Source organism: Castor canadensis, chromosome 7 (genome assembly GCF_047511655.1).
Source record: "Castor canadensis chromosome 7, mCasCan1.hap1v2, whole genome shotgun sequence".
Lineage (NCBI taxonomy): Eukaryota > Metazoa > Chordata > Mammalia > Rodentia > Castoridae > Castor > Castor canadensis.
This window is the reverse complement of record NC_133392.1, coordinates 9,932,635-9,952,143: the sequence shown is the minus strand read 5'-3', so window position 1 is coordinate 9,952,143 and position 19,509 is coordinate 9,932,635. Positions and strand designations below refer to the sequence as shown.

General features: G+C 49.7%; 1 protein-coding gene across 4 annotated transcripts in view; it reads left to right on the top strand.

The window, feature by feature from the left end:
- Positions 1 to 19,509, top strand: part of Tacc2 (transforming acidic coiled-coil containing protein 2) — a 194,902-nt gene that overhangs the window by 94,858 nt on the left and 80,535 nt on the right. For all 4 annotated transcript variants that reach the window (XM_074078162.1, XM_074078161.1, XM_020171766.2 and 1 more), the window contains exons 6-7: positions 2,108 to 2,233; positions 12,408 to 12,542. In XM_074078162.1, the coding sequence (XP_073934263.1) occupies positions 2,108 to 2,233; positions 12,408 to 12,542 (261 nt within the window). The remainder of the gene's footprint in view (positions 1 to 2,107; positions 2,234 to 12,407; positions 12,543 to 19,509) is intronic.

Here is a 19,509-nt window from a genome sequence, read left to right as displayed (position 1 = left end):
AGATTAAAGTTCACGAAAAAGAAAAGACATTCACCATTTCTCTTCTAAAAGATTATTAACCTTGGCACAGAGCCTGTGTTGCTCACTGGCTCATTTAATCTGTCGCCTGCTTTCTTTGTATTTATAGAAACATACACATCACTGCACACAGACAAAGTCAGATCATGCTGCCAATGCCTTTTACCCTGTCTTCAGTTAATAATAGACATGTTTACGTCCAAGTGCGTAAATATCTACCTTAAAAGCAAACTGGGGTGGAGGTGTGGCTCAAGCGGTAAGAGCACCTGCCTAGCAAGAGCAAAGCCCTGAGTTTAAATCCCAGTACTGCCAAAAAATCAAAAACAAAACAAAAAAATTGTTGCAAAAAAGTCTGTTATGGCTATGCCTTAGGTTTTTCTTTTTCTTGTCTTTTTTTTGTTGTTGTTGTTGTTCTTTTGAGTTATAGGGTCTTGCTATGTAGCCCGGGCTGGCCTTGAACTCTTGGTCCTTTTACTTCTACCTCCTGACTTGCAGGTGTGTGGCATGAACAGAAGTGTATAGCCACATGTGGGCCAGTGCAGTCGTATTCAGGGTATAGCCTTGGGAGATTGCCCTGGACCTCTTCAGGCATTCATCTCCATGTCAAGAGCAGAGATTTGTGACTGAGCAACTCAGCTTTCAGTAGAAGTTTTGAGCCCTTGGCTTAGGGCCGAGTCCCAGCTCCTCCACTCGGCCTTCTGATCTGGCTCCTGTCCTCCCTCCTCTTCCTAATCTCCCTCCTTTATTTGCATCTAATTGCAGTGACATTTTGGTGTTCCTGAAGGATGCAAAACTCCTTTCTGATCTTGGCTTTCAAATATAGTACATAGCTCCCTGCACTGATGTGCCCTTACCTGGTCTTACTTTTCCACTTTTGGGACACAGCCAGGTGTAGTGGTGAGGTGTGGCTCCTGAGGTCAGCCTTGGGTTTGTACCCTGGTTCTGCCACTTCGCAGTTGTGCAGCCTTGTACAAGTTACTCATCCTCTGTGTGCCTTAGTGGGGATAATAATGGTACCCCCTTCCCCACCCTATTGTGGGATTGTTTGATGACTAAATATGGTAATGTCTGTAAGCTCTTAGAAGAGCTCCTGGCACACAGTGAGCATCAGTAAACACTCACTGTCCTGGAGGTGGCCTACTCATCACTCCCAAGGGAGTTTTCTCTGATCCCAATTTAGGGCCAGGAACTCCTAGTTCATGCTCTTATGGCCATCTGTCCCTTCCTTCTTAGCAGTTGCTACCACTGTTATTAGATAAATAGGCATTTAAAAATGTCTGCCTCTGACCAAGACTATAGCTCCAATGAGGACACAGCTCTTGCTCACAGCACAGGGCAGGGATTCAGTACATACCTGCTCAAGGAAGGAAGAGACTGGTCTTGTTGCATATGGCTGTGGGCAGCATAGTCAGTGTCTTTATCAGGAGAAGGTTGCACACGGATCTCCCTGATAGCTGAGGGTGAGATGGTCCCCGGGGTCAGCCGGGTGTCTCCGGACTTCTGAAGCCAGCCTCCTCTTAAGGTTGTCCAGTCTTTAAATCAATGAAGGGCCAGTGACGTTTAATATCTAATTCACATAGATCCAAACTTAGAAAATACAATGAAATGAATTACTTGGGGTTAGATTATTCTTTGTTGTAGGGACTGTCCTGCACACTGCAGCTGGTAGCCTCTACCCCAACCCCAACTGTGACAGCCAAAAATGTCTCCAAACATTGAGGTGTCCCTGGGGGGTGGGGTGAAAGGATGGGGGCGGCAAATGTCACCTCCCCTGGTTGAGAGACATAATCAATACATGCAAAACAGAAGCCTGACTCTTGTTTTTAGATTCAACAGACATAAAATTCCCCTCAAACTGCCGTCAAGGATTCTAAACCCTACCTCCAGACTTCTGCACTTAACATGTCATGGACCAGTGACAGACCTCTCCTGGACCAGCCCCATGATGGGAACCAGCACAGACCCTTCCTTCACAGGAAGGGAAGCAGGCCCCGCTCCCTGCTTGGGCCAGATAAAATGTGCTATTAAAAGCAAATTGGCAACTTTTAGGATGGTTTCTGAATGTTGGCTTTTTCCTTTTCTCTCCCAGCTTACCAGTAGCCCATGACATCATCCAGTGTGAGGACTCCACAGACCTGGGAAACCCACCCTTAGCTGCCGCTTCCCACCAAGGTGACACCGCCAGCCAGGTCCCTACAGACCTGACAGCTCAGAGGTAGGGTGGGGTTAAGGCTAGAACTGCTGATGGGATCCAGGGTACAGACTCTGAGACTATTCCTTCTTCTCATCTAGCATTCCACTCCCCACTTGGGAGTGTGCACGCCTGTCTTCAACAGGTGCGTGGCAGGGCTCTGCCTCTTCTTGTGGCCTTAGGAGTAATCTAAGGGGACACTAGGGAACCCCCTTCTATACACACACACACCTCTATTTACAGATTTTTTTTCCCTTTATGGCTGTCAAGTGTCCCCATTTAAACAAAAGTAGTCCAGAGAGAGAGAGAGAGCTGCCTTCTCCTGTTTCAGAGTGTGGTGTAGGTAGTTTTGTGCTGGCCTCCTGGGACTGGAGCTGGGTCAGCTGCTTGTTTTCTTTTGTCTTTTGGTGATGGTCAAAGGAAAGAAGAGTCAACAACTCCCAGGGAGAGGAACCAGGCCTCAGCACCTTTGTTTGGCACAAGAGCTTGGGATCCTGGCCCTGTCCTCTGCCTTGTCACTTCCTACCAGCCTTCCTTCTCCTTGCCTTTTACACCCCAGTGGCCCCATGCTGATCCTAGCTCTGTCTACTCTGTGTTTGGCCTGGGTTCAGCCTTGCCTAAACCTGTAGCCATGCACCTGGTTCAGACTTGCTCAGCATTAGCCTTAGGACTCAGCTCATGTACTTGTGTCTGTCCACACATGCTCTGCATCTGTCTCCATATATACACTCACAGCACACATGCATGTGTACACACACATGTCAGTAGGCAGCTGTTTGTCCAGATCCTTCATGGCGCTGGGGAAGCCCTGGTGAACAGGACAAAGGTAGTCCTTTCTCTCCTGGAAGATGGCCCAGCATCACCTCCTCAGGCAGCCTTCCTCCCAAGCTGAGAGGAGCAGTGCTCTGAACTCTGTGGCTGCCTGAGCCCCTGTGTCACTGCTCCTCCCAGACACCTGTAAATTACCTGTGTCCACCGTCTTAGAGGAAAGAAACTGGTCACCATGACCTGTGAAACTGTAGTACCCAGCCTGGCATGGATGAGGGAGATGTGACTTGAACTGGATAAGAGGAGAGGGCAGGGAGGCCTCCACAGTGGCCTGCCTGGGGCATGTGTGAGCTGACCCTTCCCTTGCCTCCTGTTTCAGGGTGTGATGGGTGACAGCATGGAGGCCCCTTCATCCACCAGGGGGGTTCTGATGGAGAAGTATAGAGGATGCTAGAGAGTCAGGAAGCTGCAGGCAGAAACAGAGACCCCAAGGCATGGGGCATGGGATTAAAGTCCTCTCATGGTGGGAGTCAGCCAGAGTTCTTACTCATGTATGGACTTGACTTTTTAAAGGTCCACAGCACTCAGTGTTCCGAAGGTGCCAATGGGAAGTTGAGTTCCCCTTCTGCTTCCCTCTTTTCTGCCTCCCTCTCCCTGTGGTGTTCCCAGTTGACTCCCAGACCTCTGGCATTTTAGGAAGGCCTGGCGTCCTCTGGCTGGAACCTGGGACTATCCCACCCTTCCAGGAGGGAGCTGAGCTCCCCTCTTCTGATTGCTGTCCTTTAATAGTTGGGGACACTGAGGGGTTTGGGAGCACCCTGAGCAGAAGATGAAGAACTGAAGTCCATCTGGGGATGTGATGGTAGTTCTGAAGTCCCCTCCCTATCCTGGGACTGTGTTTTGTCCCAGGCCCCTTTGGCCTGGACACTTGGCTGTGCAGAGCATGCCACCTTGAGTGGCTGGATAGGACCTCATAGTAGCCGTGAAAGTAAGGGCGCCATTCTGACTATATAGACTGAGCTCAGAGACATTAACTTGCTAGAGCTCACACAGTGGTAGGTGACAGAACCAGACTGAAGTAGTGGGGCTTGGCCACCCAACCCAATTCCTAACCCCTCCCCTGGCAGACAAACTTATGTCACCAGTGGCCCTGACCAACAATGACCACAAAATGCAGGCAGGGTCTGGTGGCAGAGCATAGATGCTCTCCATCCTGAGGACTTGGCAGCTTCTTGGCTTTGTGAACCAGAGGAAAAGCTTGGGGCAGGCAAAGGCATGACTCAAACTAGGAGGCTGGGGCCAGAAACTGGGGAGTCTGCCACTAGGGGAGGAGCCTGGGTCCCTGGCCAGAGCTGGTGCGTATTCATCCAGAGTCCCTCTGTCTTGCTCTTTCTGCTGAGTTGGTGGCAAAGAGGCAGTTCTGATAGAAGCAGGGATTGATCAGTCTGACTTTGGTCACTCTAAGTGGCCACAAAACACAGTCAGCCCTCATTATTCACAGATTCCTTAAGTGTGAGTTTGACTACTCCCTGATATTTACTTATAACCTCAGGATCAACACTCCTGGCTCTTTCTCAATCCCCTGTCATGTGCAGAGCTGTGAAAACTTGGATTTGCCCTACACGCTTATTCTCAGCTAAGGTGGAACAAGGTGGCGCTCTGCCTTCTTAAAGTTTTGGTTCCCATACTGTTGACAAGTGTACTTTTTGTGGCATATTTGATACCTCTTTGTGCTTTCGTTGGTGATTTTCTGTTTAAAATGACCCATAGGCACCGAGATCCTGGGCTGTCCTAGTGAAGGAGGCATCTATATGCCCAATGGGGAAAAGCTTCGTCTGGCACGGGGCGCAGCGTGTGGGGAGTTCAGCGTTAGTGAATAGACTCTGTGTGTGTGTGTGAACTAGGATGCTTCTGGACAGAACACACACACAAGGTTAGGTTTTAATTGACTGGCTGCTGAAAGTATGCCCAGAGGCTCATGGGAACCTACCCTGTCCTTCACCTTGGAGCAGTGGTTCGGTATTTGTGTACTTTGTGAACAGCAAGCAGCAACTGGACTTAACTCTCCCATCTGTTGGAGTAGCTAAGAAGGGCATCCTGGGGTGCAGTGGTGATAGTCTTAATCTCAGAAGTGGCCCTGCCTCCCTACCTGTTCTGAGGACCCCTCCTTCCAGCTTGGAGTAGGACACAGGGATAGGGAGGAGAAGGGAAGAAAACCCAGCTGCCATAGCCCTTGTGAGAAATTTGTCTCCCTGCTGAAGCAATGTTGGACTTTAAATTCAAAAGTTAAATTTAAATAAAAGAAGTTTCCTTTTTTAAAATAATTTTTAATTTTTTAATTAATTTTTAATTATTATTTAAAAAAATGGGGCAGGAGCTTTTGCTATAAGCCACCTGAGAGGGAAACAGCCAGCTAGCTTCTGTCCATCTTTCCCCGTCACCTGCTAGTTTTTGAATCCTTAAATTCCTAGAGGTCTTCAAGAAAGAGAGAACATATCTCTGTTTCTGCGGCATTTCTCAGGTGACAGGAAAGAGACTTTGGTGCCCCTTCTGAGGACATCATGCTTGCTTCCTGCATCCATTTTCCTTTGGCTGACCCAAAACCTGAGTTCAGATCTAGAATATTCTACAAGTGACTAGATTGCCCAAGACCATTTGTATTCTCATTTATCCTATATTTTCTTTCTTCTTTCTTCTTTTTTCTTTTTCTTTTTTTTTTTTTTAAGCCAGAATGGTTTTCCATATGCAGCCTTCCAGTTGCATTGTCACTGAAATGGGTGCTCTGGTTATATCCGGAACCTCCCGTGCTGTTTCCAGAGTCAGGAATCCAGACTAGTGGTCACCTTAGACCCTGAGCACACACACCAACACAGGTGGAAAATTACTGACCTGACACCTGCCAGGAGCCAGACTTTAGTTTAGTTTAGTTTGGGCCAGACTTCTTTAATTTAGTTTCGTTTGCATCAGAATAACCTAGTGACAGCCAGATTGCAGACTGAGGACAGTCCAAGACTTCTCATTTCGGACTAGTCCCCAGGGATGCTCCTGCTGCTGGTCTGGGGCCCACACGTGGAGCACCACTGGGTGGAGGCAACCTTGTCCTGGTCGCAGCTTCTCAGGACTGGAGATGGCTTGGCCAGGAGCTGGTGACTGGAGCTTCTGACTTTGGACAAAAGAGCCTGGAGTCTAGAGTGAGAGTGGGGTGGGGGTCAGGGTGGGGGTGGGGGTGGTGTAGAGGCACTGGATGACCCCATTGAGCATCATGGCCTCACTGGAGCATTTTCCAGATGTGGATGCAGAATTTAAAGCTTTCAGAAGGAGAAGCGCAGGGAATTCGTACCGACTAACAGAGTCTGTTTTTTCCTTTTGCCCCCCAAAACGTGGGCTTCTCGTTTTTCTCTGTTCCCATAATACGATGTTTTGTATTTGAGTGGGTTCAGCTATCTACTTAATTAAGCAGGTATTTAATTAAAAATGGAACCGTCAAGTGGAGGAATTTTTTCTTTAGTTTAGGGAAGGGATTACCCAGTTCTGAGTAACAGAGCTCCTTTGTACCATGTAAAAGCTCCTTTGACCTCATGAATCAAGTCTCCACCATGCCTGATGGGCTGGGTAATCGGGGTGCCCTGTGATTGTCTGTAACCTGTCTCCTGGTAGTTTAAACGTGGCTTGCCATGTTGGCAACTGTCAAATACTGACAATTTCATATGGCTCAGACTAGCAGAAGATTTTGTTTTTTCCTTTGGCTTTTTGTGGTTCTTGAACTCCTTTAATTGGGAGGGTAGGTTTGAGCTTTGTGAATAAATAGTTAAGACTTGGCTATCTGAGATCTGCCACCTTTTGTTCTCTGTGTCTCCTCCCTGTATCTTTTGTAACCTGTCCCTTGGGTGTCCAAGGCACGTAAGAAATCTTGCACCTGGGCCGAGAGCCCACAGAATCGCTGGAGGGAATTGGTGACCTGGATACCCCAACCTAACTCAAGGGCTCTCCTGTAGTTTTGGGGTGGTGTCAATGACTTTTTCCTTAGTTCTTGTTTAAAAAATAATTTCTCTCTTCTGGATGCAGACTTGCTCTATGAAGGGAAAGAGGTGCTGGGAAGAACAGACCAGCCAACTCAGGGTTAACTGTGCAGGAACTAGCCACCTCCGACCCCCAAATCTGCAGGTCAGCAAGTTTGGGCTCTCATGGCCCGGGCGCTCGCATGCTGGCAGGGCTCACTAGGGACTAGAAATGTCTGCACGTGCGTGGCTCAGGGTTTCCAGCCAATTTGCAAACCTCGCTCAGCACCTTGTCATCTGGCTTGGGCCTTTCCAGGGGTGAGGTTCTGAGGTGCTTGCTCTCCCTCCTGACCTTAGGCCTCTGTGGGATCCTCTGCAAGCCAGCAATGTCAGAGCACTTTCTTCAGCTGCGTCTCGATTTCAGTCAGAGCTGAGTCTCTGGACTTAACGTCTGCCCTATTACGTGATCGTGTGCACTTGGGGATTCAAGGAGAAATAAAACCAAGAGGCGGAGGAGAAAGGGCTGCTATGCTAAATGTCTTCCAGATGGTGATACAAAGTGAGAGATAAGATGCTGCCAGTCCATCTGGCCTTACAGGACTGATATGTTCAGCTTGCACCTTGGGGGCCGTTGTCACCCTCCTGTGACAGCCTGGGTCACTCTGCTCTTTGTCCTTTGAAAGGGGCTTAATTTGGCAACTCCAGCTGATCTTTGGAATGAAATTTCAGTGGGAACTCTGCCAAGAAGGATGCAAAGCCCTGAGCAGGGAATCAGAGGGCGCCCGTGGCTGACAGCCTCTCAACTGTAGCAGACTCAGGCCTGTTGGGCTGAGAGGAAGTCCCAGAGCTGCGTTCTGCTCTGTTGTTTGTGGGTGGAGACTGTGGCCGAGTGGACAGTGGGACCATCATTGTTTGTGAGGATCTTGGCAAGGTATTAATTCAGGGATAGCAAACTGGTCCCCTAGGGGTCTGTGTTGAGAAGGATTCTGAGGGCTTGCCTAACAGGGTTTAACAGACGAGTACCTTGATTGACAAGTAATGCCTATCTGCTAAAAGTATGACAGTTGAGCTGCTATTCATGAACTCCATCCTAACAAAAAAGAAAAAAGTTTAAATCAACACTTTCACCTTCCAAAAATATAAACACTGCATGAATTCAAATCCTGCTTCTTTGTTAGTTCAGTGAGGTTTGGAAAATATTGATCAACTCCTTAAATAGGATCCTGGACATTTACAACTAGCAGGAGGCTGGTGGAGTGGCTCAAGTGGTATAGAGTGCCTGCCTAGCCACCGTGAGGCCCTGAGTTCAAACCCCAGTGCAACCAAAAAAAAATATGTGATCAATGCAACTAGCAGGGCTTTTGCCCACCTTAGGCTTCAGCCTGTTTTCAGAGGTCAGCGGGGAACAGGGGTGGCATGAGAACAGAGGATAAGGACCCCGCCTCAATCTCTGCCTTTCTGTGTGGGATTTGGTAGCTACCTGGGAGGTCCCCCCATTGGCTGAGAGTAGCAGTGGGCATTGTGAAGTGCAGCCCTTCCTGAAAATAATGTCTTTACAACAGTCCCTGCTGGTCATGGGGACCTTGAGTGGACACAGGAGCCAATCAAAGACCTTTCCCTTGGTGCCTTCTGCAGTCAGGAGTAGGTCCTCCTCAGGTTCAAGTCCAGGGCTGGCCCTCTGGGTGTGTGACCCAGGCAGTCTATTTATTTACTTTATGGCACTGGAATTTTGAACTCAGGGCTTTCTGCTTGCTAGGTATGTGCCTACCACTTGAGCCACAGCCCCAGTCCTGATTTGCTTTAGTTGTTTTTCAAGTACCAGACCATGATTCTCCTACTTATGGCCTCCCATGGAGCTAGGATCTCAGGCATGTACTCCCATGCCTGTCTTATCAATTGAGATGGGGTCTCACTAACTTTTTACCCAGTCTGGTCTTGAGCCTCGATCCTCCAGACCTCTGCCTTTTGAGTAGCTGGAATTACAGGTGTGAACCATTGTGCCCAGCTAGTTTCTGTCTTGAATTCCTGATACTTTGGCAATATAGGCCCTGCAGTTTCACTTTGCTTTTGTTTGAGTTCCAATGTGCCTGCAAATTGTTGGTCCTACCTCAGCACTTAGATTCTGGCATTCCCAGAAGGAATTGTCCCGGAAGGACAACTGCCCTGCTCTCAGTGGCCTATAAGTTTTGGGGGGGTCAGGGAAGGGCCCTGCTGCTTGTGGAGCACCAGCATGTGTGCCAGGGTCTGTGCCGGTGGGGGCTCTGTGCCAGTGGCTGAACCTCGTGCCTGCTCTCGGCCTCTGGTCTAGCAGGAGGTGTTTTGGAGAAATAACTGAGATGGTGCAGTCCCAGCCCAGCCTGGCAGCACCAGCTGGGCACTGTTACCCCCTGGAAAAGGGCTTCCTTGTCTGGGGTCAGCATGAAGGAGGTAGGGCCCTTCAGGGGGAGGGCTTACCAGAGCAAAGGCACTGCTCAGCACATCCTAAGAACTTGTGGGACAGGTGAGGTTGGAGCAGGGAGCATCAGAGACAGGCCTGGGTATGACTCAGAGCTGGTCTAGAGAGCTGCTCTGTAGGCCAGGGGTTCCCCTGTACTCCAAACGCCATGAAAAGTTGGGGAGGGTTTTAAGCACCTGACCAGAATTGGAGTTGGATTGAGCTAGTAGCTGTGGGGTTGTAGACCTCAGGAGACAAAAGCAGGCACAGCTGGATGTCCCAGGAGTTCTAATCCAAGAGGGTCAAAGCCTGGGGCAGCAGAGGTGGCCAGAGTGAGAGGATGGATTCTGGGAGAAGGAGGTGACTCATCAGGAGGAGGGGATGAGGGGCCCTGGGAGTGAGAGAACTGAAGCGTCCAACAGCCCTGACTTCCGGTGCAGGGCCTGGCCGGGCTCTGGAGGTTGAAGGAGGAGGAAGGCCAGGGAGGAGTTCTCCTGGGGCGGGGAGGTGTCCTGGCTTGGTGGTGAGTCATCAAGTCCCTATTGGGGCCCAACCTTCAGCCACTGGGGATGGGCCAAGAGCAGGCTGCAGGGGGAGGGAGGCGCCATTCTTAATTGGACTGTTGAGTCATTTGTTTGGTGCCTTTGGCTAATGGGACCAGGCCAGGGCAGGAAGGGTGTGGCCCTGGAGGTCCAGGGCCAACAGAGGGAAGGGAGGAGGCAGCCATCAGGTGGCCCCTTGGGAACAAGATTGACCTAAGGCCAGCCTGGATCTTCAGGTCACTGAGCTGAGGGAGGGGAGTTTGGTGTTGAGAGCTAGCTGTGCTGCTCTGGGATCTTCTCAGATTTGTAGGTTGGGGGCTTCCTCATCCGATCCCAAGCTGTGGGCTGTCATGGAGTCCCAGACTTAAGGCTGCCTCTGCCAGTATTTCAAACACACAGATCTTTCCTCTTATTCTGATGAAGTAGCCTTAAAATAACAGAACCCCAAACTATCTACCTTTCCTCAATTTTCACATTATTAAGTTAAATCTTCTGGGATATGTGTAAGTGTGGGGAGGAACTTAGCCAGTTTAAGCTTGTGAGAGAGCTAAATTTTCCTTTGCTTTTGTACGTAGTCTATTTGCTGAGCTATGAAAATAAATAAAGGTGGACGTCCAAAGTGTGAAAATGCCTTCTTCAGGAGCTTAAACTACCCTCAGTATTTTGACTTGTTTATGCTGCGTTTTTTTTTTTTTTCTTATTTGTTGAGACAGGGTCTCACTATGTAGCTTAGGCTGGCACATCCTTGTGCCTCAACTTCTAGAGCTCTGGGATTACAGGTGTGTACCACCATGTCTGGCTTGAATCATTCTTTTCCAAAACAAATCATTTCTGCCATTGTCCACATTGCAGATAAACAATAGTTGGACAACTGCAGGGTTGCTCTCCCTGTAAACCACATTGTGCATTTTCTGGTTCTTTCCAAGTACTTGTTTTGTTCACTATGGGTTGGCTGCTTTGGGCCTACCAGGATCCATACTCTCTGGGCTCTTCTTTTTTTCCCCATTTCTGCGGGGCCCCAGGGGATCTGACAACATGGATTCCAGCTCAGGCTGTGCTCCTGACACTTGGTTACAGCCAGTGGGACAGTCTGGGCTCTCTGTTTGCCTGTGTGTTGATGCTTCCTGTGGGCAACCTGGCTGGATGTTAGGTCACAGTGGAGCATGAGACAAGAGTGTCCCCTGGATTCCTGAGGCTCTTCTCCCTGGGGTAGGGCAGCCCTGAGACAAATGTGTGTCACCAGGGAGTGGAGAAGCTCCATCCATCAGAAAGTGGGCATGATGGTCCTGATGTGACCGGCATACAGTGTCCCACACATCTAGAAGGGGAGGCCTTGCTGAGTGAGGAGGGCAGAGGCTGCCAGCTGAGAAGGCAGAAGGCATTTTGGGAACCAAAGACAGCCTCGCTGGTGAGGCAGAGCCATGAGGTCGTGTAGTGAGGGATGAGGCCCCTGCGAGGTCGAGGCAGAGCTTGGGACAGACTGAGAATTCCCTTTCCAGGGTATGGGTGTGGGAGCCACTGTCTGTCCTCCAGGGTCAGGGTGCAACTGTGCAGGCACAGCCTGCAAGACTGCTGGTGAGCAGCACTTCTGTGGGTATTTGACCCACAGGGAAGAAGGGATGCTGCAGCACAAGGCTGTGAAACCTCAAACCCCAGCTGCCACCACAAGCTGAGTTTCAGGTCCTCCCGCTGAGTCATATAATTCCAGCCGGGACCCCTCTGAGAGTCCCTCAGCCCGCCAGGTCCCCTGGCACAGCAGAGTGGATGGCCGCAAAGGCGGGAGGGCTTCTTACCCTGAAAACTGTGCTAGACTGTGGATGACATTGCTAGCCCAGCTTTTTGCCAAAGGGGACAATAGAACCTCTTTTTGAGCTCCAAACCTGCGCCTTTCTGCTTTCTGCTTGTGTTCTCAGGTGCTGCTCCCTGGTTGTCCAGGAGGGGGTGCTAAGTCATTAGGGAAGCGCCCTACTGTGGAGCTCTTGGTTGGGGGGGGGGGGGCGGGTAGGTGTCACCAAGTCCCCGCACAGGTTCCTTGGCTACCCATCAGCCTATTCACTTGGACTTTTCTCAGCCTTGGAATTTTGGGGCAAATCCTGGAGAACTGTAAAGTTGTGTTTAGTTTTCAACTCAGAATTTCATTGCTCTACAAAATTCCTCTCCTCTGAACACAAATCAAACAAGGAAACTCACACAGAGGGTCCCAAACACCTGAGTTGTTAATGAGACCCCAGTTCTGCTGGAGCCTGAGGAGTGAAGAACTTGAGGGCCTGGCCTGGCTATGGCTGTAGTCTCCATTATGTGTACAAGAGGCCCCTGTGGGGAGCCCAGAGAAGCAGGGTGCTGGGTCTTTTAATAGTCCGCGGGTGGGTGGGTTGTGTGGGGTGAGTGGAGCCTGATGAATGTGCCACTAATGAGCTGAGATCCATGTAGAATAATTCTCCCATTGTGTTCCCCAGCACCTCCCCAGCGGCTGCCCATGCGGGGTCAGAACATGCAGCCTCAGAACACGCAGCTTCGCCTTCCACCCCAGCTGGCCATGGAGTAGAAGCCTCCACCACCTCCAACCAGGATCTGCCCAAGGACATCAGCAGGTACTGTACGAGTGCCTCTGCAGCGGGAGGAGAGCCCGGTCACTCCATGTCTGGGCTGTAGCTGGTCTAAGACTTCCCCCTACCAGTAGCTCTTCCTGTAGCTAGGGATGCCCGGAGCTCCAGAGCGGCAGAACCAATAGCTTGTGTGTGGATGTTTATCCTGTAGGTTCCATTTACCTCACGTTCTAGAAAAGGCAAAACTGTATGAGTGGTTGCTGGGGCAGAGTTGGAAGAGTGTCTTCGTTACGATTGGGCTGGAGGGATTTTGGGGTGATGGAAAGTCCCGTGTCTTGATTGTGGTGGTGACATGACTCTATCTTGGTCAAAATTTGCACTGCTATACTGGAAAGAGTAATTTTACTATTTGTATATTATGCTTCTATTTGAAAAAAGGACCAAGCTTATCCATGGGGCTACAGTAGATTCTTGCTGAAGTCTGAAGGAATTCCACCCTCCCCAGCTTTCCTTGATACAGTCTGGAGGGCATCAAGGTCCCTGGTCCCTCCCAGAGCCAGTTGACATGAGTGATGCCCACCTGTTCCAGGTGAAGTCACCTGGCCTTAAAGCTCCCAGCCTGTTACATGGTGTGCACTGGGTGATCATGCCTTGGGGAGTTTGTTCCCTCGAGTCTGCACAGTTCTGGCTGCTTCTGAATCTCCTTCACTTATACATGAGTGCTAGAAGCATGCGTCTGGGCCTGTTTGGTCCAGACACCATGCTAAGGACAGGGCACAGAGGCCAGAAGGCACACACTGCCTGCTCTCCTGTGGCTCATGGCCTCTGAGAAGACAGACATGGAGACAGCAATTGGAGTGGGACTCCCCTCCCAGGGTACCTGAAGGCTGAGCAGCTTTAATTACACGTGGGCAGAGGACCCTTAGGACAGGATAAGTGTCACCCAGGGAGGAACACTGGGCACAGAGAAGGACTGGCACTGGACCTGTGAGGCCCCTGGGCACAGAGAAGGACTGGCACTGGACCTGAACTGAAGACACCTGTAGTGGCTGAAGCCTGGAAAGAAGGGAACAGTAGGTGACCCAACAGGTTGGGCCAGGCGATCAGACTAGGCAGATCATAGTTAAGATTGGGAGTTTTATCTTTTGTTTCTTTTGGTAGATTTTTTTTTTTATTAGTAGATTTTTTAAAGCATAATTTAGATTTAAAGAAAAACTGAGAAGATAGTATGGGGAAGCTGCCATTCATGCGGGCACATAGTTGCCTCTGTTCACAGCTTAACAATAGAACGGTAATTGATGCAATCAGCGAACCAATATGGATCCATTATCATTAAGTGAAGTCCACAGTTTATTTGGATTTCCTCAGTTTTTCCTTGATGTCTTTTGTTTGGTTCAGGATCCCATCCAGAACACAGCACGCATTTAATCTCCTTGGACGATTCTTGGCTGTGGCAGTTGCACAGACTTCCTTCTTTTTGGGGGCCTTGATAGCTTGGAGGAGTGCTGGTTGGGTGTTTGGTCAGGTGCCTCGCTGTTGGAACTTGTCTGATGTTTTTCTCATGACTGGACCTGGATTATGGGTTTTGAGGGGAAGATGATAGAGGCAAAATGTCCTTTTTCATCCCATGCTAGGGAGGTGCGTCAGCAGGACTGGTGACTGTGGTCTTGACCTTTGTTGTTTGGCTGACGTGGTGTCCTCAGGCTTCCCCATCCTACAGTCTCTGGAAGGAAGTCACTGGCCTCAGCCCCACTTTCCCATGGAGAGCTGTAATGTCTCCTGTTAGAGATGGGCACTGCATAAATTATTTACAATTCTTCTGTACAGGAGGTCTGTCTCTTCTCCCCCATTTATTAATGTATTCAATCATTTATTTATGTCAGTGTGGACTCATGGGTATTTATTTTGTACTTTGGGCTGTAATCCAAGACTGCTCTATTTTATTGTGTAGATCATTGGAGCTTCGCTCAGTGGCTTCTTAGGTTTCCTTTTAAGAGTATCCAGAAGCCCCGCAGAAGCCCCACAGCAGGACAGTGATGTGGTCAGATTTGCATTTTTCAAAGCCCTAGCCTGGGGCTTCAGGACTGGGGGCAAGGGAAGGAGTGGGGGGTGGGGAGGGGGTGGGGGCAGCTGTACAGGCCAGCTGCACTCCTGTTCTTGCCTTTAGTCAAGGTGCAGTGGCCTGATCCAGGTCCAAGTAAATCATGTCTTTCCCCTTTTGACGGGTCCCTGCAGGTTTTCAAGGCTAGTTTCTTTTTGTTTTCTTTCTTTCTTGTTTTTTTAATGGCTCTGTGGTTTGAACTCAGGGTCTCATGCTTGCTTGAGCCAAGGCCCTGACCTATTTTTGCTTTAGATACTACTTTGGTGTTTTTTTTTTTTTTTTTTGGATAGGGTCTCACATGTTTTTCCCCTGGGGTTGGCCTCAGATCACAATCCTCCTACTTACACCTTCCTCATGGTTGGGATTATAGTTATGTACCAGCCTGCCCGGCTTATTGATTGAGATGGGGGTCTTGCTAACTTTTGCCCAGGCTAGTCTTGAACCTCAGTTCTCCCAATTTCTGCCTCTTAATCCCTGGGATTATAGGTGTATACCACCATGCCAGACCCTTCAGTGTAAGTTTCAACAGTGACCAGATGAACATTTTGTCTCATCATGCTTAGAGAGAGGGAGGCCAAGCAGAGAAAGGGCTTGGCAGTCTGCTGCTCAAACTCTCCTGAAGTGCGATGAGTTTGTCCTGGGAGGGAGGTGGTTAACTGGCGTGGCCTAGCTTCTGGCCAAGCTCCTATCTTCCTCCAGCATGGCCCATCTCAGCCCTTGAACCTAACCTTCAGTGCTATTGGGGGAAGCTGGGAGGCAGCTAGGCAGGAAGACTGGGGCTAAAGATTTCCAGGAATGCAAGTCGAAGGCCCTCATTCACACCGGTGTAGCCACAGCTGGCTGCTGAGGGTGTGTGTGTGTGTGTGTGTGTGTGTGTGAGACAAAGAGCTTGGTGTGTTGGCACATGGGCCAGGTGGCACGTGAGCCCAAGCAAACTATATTCCTGCTCTGAGCTGACCTCCCACTGTCCCCACTGGGGACAGCTGTCTCTTGGGAATGAGTAATTTGGAAACCTGGCTTAAGACTGGTTAGACCCAGAAGAAATGAGGCTGGGAGGTAGCCAAGTTCTGTGCAGGGAGGAAGCTGCTCCTTGGTGCTGATGCAGGAGGCCCAGGGCACAGCATCTCTCGAGAAATGCTGCACTGAACTGCAGCCTGCAAGGGCCAGCAGGCTTGCCAGGTTGTCTGGTGAGATGTCCTCATGTGTCCCAAATTGTCTCTCTACCAAAGCTCCTCTGAGATGCAAGAGTTTTTCCAGGCTGGAGAAGGAGGACAAATATCCCCTTCACTTCTCCCCCCAAGTTAGGGAAAGGAGCCCTGACAGTGGCTTTGCCAGTACCCTGCCCCAACAGTTCATTTTGGAGGTGGGGTCTTGTATTAGTTTATTTTTCCTTACTGTAACATAGTATTTGAGGCAGACTAACTTAATTTATTTTTTAAGTTTATTTAGCTCAGAGTTTTGGAGGCTGTATGTCCAAACAGCATGGCACAGACTCCAGTGAGGCTCAGTCGTGGCTGCTTCACTTCGTGGTGTATGGCCGCAGAGCATCCTGTGGCAAGAGACAACTGCTGGTGTATCTCTATCCCTGTTCTCATAAAGCCACCAAGACTCAATCATGGGACTCATGCTAATGATGTCATCTAAACCTAATTACTTCCCAAAGGCCCCACCTCTAAACACTGTAGCCAGGTCAGTTCCTATCCTCTTGATACCATTAATGTGTGGCTTTAGGGATTAAACTCTTTCATGAGTTTGGGGAAATAAGTCATACCCAAACCATAACAGAGCTGTGTGGTTCTCCCTTGCCAGGGAAAGGGGTTGGGTTGTTGGGACCGAGGGTTTCTGTGGACTAGACCCCATGCCTACCAGACTGGGGCCTACTGAGGTGTTACATAAGGCAGGTGCCAGTCATTCCCCTGCACTAAGACCCACTTATTCCAGGGAAGCCTAGGCATGAACCCACAGCACAGTCTGTCCTGGCTTACAGGCTTCTGCTCAATCTCCTGCATGTGAGCCAGTACTGGGGCGGCTGCTGGGCACCTGGTGTTCTCTGGATAGTGGTGCCCAGCACTCAGCCCTGCTGGCTTCAGCTGGAAGCTTGGGAAAGAGAGAGGCTTCACTTCCCTTTCCAGGAGTCCGATAGAAGACGGCCTCCTCCTTCTGGGTGGGAACAAGCATGCAAGGAAGGGACTAGAATTGGAGCTAGCAGAGCAGTGGCGGGCAGGGCTCCCTGGCTCTGCTCATTGGAGCACAGCTGCTTCTGCCTTGTGACCCTCTCCTGGGCTGAGGTCCCAAGGCCCTGGACCAGCCTGGAAGAGAAGCTGATCCTGAGTAGGCTCATGAAAAGAGATGGTGCAGTGGGGCTTGGAGGAGTCAGGGAGGGAAATTGGAAGCTCTGGAAGCAGTGCAGGGCCCCTTCTTGCCCTTAATAGAAGCACCTAAGGCCAGGAGCCCACTCTCTACTGCAGCACAGCTGCCTAGTGATAGCCCTTGGCCCACGTTATGTGTGTCAGAAGATACTTTTCTTCCAAGCCAAATGCACACCCTTGAGCCCTCAGATCCAGCTAAGATGTGGAAAGTAGGGTTTCCAGGAGAGGCCTAGTCAAAAACAGCCCAAAGGAAGTAGAGAACTAACCCCCAAACCAAGGGAGGAGCTGGGACAGAGGCAGGGAGGTGGGGAGAACACAGTGCTTTGGCCAGAACACGCTTAGCTCAGGCCGCCACCCAGTGTGAGTGCTGCTGCCTTTGCTGGCAAGTCCATTTCTGTAACACTTTGGCCCATGAGTAGCCATAGGCTGCTGCTGTTGGAGCAGGAAGTGATGAGTGCTTGCATCTGAGTAGAGTCCTGAAGGGCTCTCTGATGTTCTCTTCTGCCTTCTTTGCACTTTTAAGTCCATCCATCTATTATCCACCCATCCACCCACGTACCCACTCATCCATCCATCCATTCGTTCATCTATCTGTCTATCTACCTACCTACCTACCTACCTACCTATCTATCTGTCTCTCTATCTCTCTATCCATCCATCCACCCATCCATCCAGCAGATACATCCTGGGTTAATTCTGTCACACTGTATGTATTATATGGTGCGGGGAAGTAGCAAAAACTTAGCGAGAGAAGCCCCTTGGCTCATTTATGATCTGTGTGACAATGGACAAATTACCTGACCACTCTGAGCCCTAGTTTACCCATCTTTAAAATGAGGCTGGCTCATAGATGTTATTGTGAAGAGTAAATGTATCTGAAACAAGTGGCTTGATGAGAACACATTTAATCAACCAAGTGGTGGTGCTTTCTTGCTTCTTATGACAGCAGCTGGCCTTCACCAAACACTCTCTGGGTACCGGGCACTGAGAGAAGTGTGTTAGGTATATATGTCATCTCTTGTAATGTCCACAGAAGTCCTGGCAAGCAGATTATTTTATCACACCCACTTTATAGGTGGGAAGATAGAAGGCCAGTGAGATCAAGACCTTGGCCAGAGTCACACACTTTATTTATTATTTATTTATTTATTGTTTTATTATTCATAGGTGCATACAAGGCTTGAGTCATTTCTCCCCCCTGCCCCCACCCCCTCCCTTACCACCCACTCCATCCCCTCCCCTCTCCCCCCACCCCCTCAATACCCAGCAGAAACTATTTTGCCCTTATCTCTAATGTTGTTGAAGAGAGAGTATAAGCCATAATAGGAAGGAACAAGTGTTTTTGCTGGTTGAGATAAGGATAGCCAAACAGGGATTTGAGAGTCACACACTTTAAAGGCAAAGCTGTGATGAGAACCTCTGGGTTGGGTTGCTTCTGCAGACTCCTCCAGGAAGCTGCTAGCTTATAACTCTGCCACTTGACTGAGGAGCTCTGGCGTTCCAGAGATGCTGGTGAGAGTCAGTGAAGCAGGTACACTGTGTCCTCCCCAAGCCAAAGTGATTTCTTGATTTTTTTACAAAGCAGCTGAGCTGCGTGTATTGAACGTGTGCTGTCTGCAGGCCCTGGTGGGCTAAGCTGTTTGTTTGTGTCTCATTTAAACCTTGCAATGTCTCTGTTGTGGAAGAGGTACTGTTACTATTGCCATTACACAGATGAGGAAACTGAGGCACAGAGGGGCTAAGAAACTTCTCAGGCCAGATTAAGGATGGGGGTGAGCGAAACATTTCCTGTGTTGTTCCTTATCTTTTTGAACTAGGTGGCTGAAGAAGGGAGTCTAATCCAACCTTTGCTGCCTCCCTCTACCCAGATCACAGAGACAAGACTGAGCCCTGCCCCTGGGAGAGTGAGGAGGGAAGCCTGGGCTCTGGGCTTGGTATGTGATGCCTGGGTCTCCTTTCCTCTCTGGAAGCTGGGCCAAGCCTCACCTAGGTTTCATTGGGTATCATTAAGCTCTGGCCTCATTTGGAAATGATTTTGTGTTTGTAAGTTCAGGTCTGTCTGTCCATCTGTCCATCCACACATCTGTTTAGTCATTGTGGGTTTCCCATATGCCTGATGTTGGCTGAGTGCTATCTTGGAGCTGACCTTGCAGCTTCCGGGATGAAATTGCCACAGCCTGCTGGGGTCTGTTCCCCAGGCAGAGCAGCCACTGTCCAGCAGAGTGCTCACAGAGAGCTGGAACCTTTCAGGTCTTTCTGGATTGATAGCTTAAAGAGATACATAAAGGTATACACACACACATGTATTATACATATACACATACATGTATATGCTGGACGTCATGGTGTACACTTGTAATCTCAATACTCAGGAAGCTGAGGCAGGAGGATCAAGGCCAGCCTGGGCTACATAGTGAGTCAGTCTGTCTGTCTGTCTATCTATCTATCTGTCATGCATGCTTTTGTTTTTCCTAAACTTATGCAAGGAGCCAGCCCCTGCAAGCCATTAGGAAACTTGGTGTGTCTGTGTTTAGGGGATCTC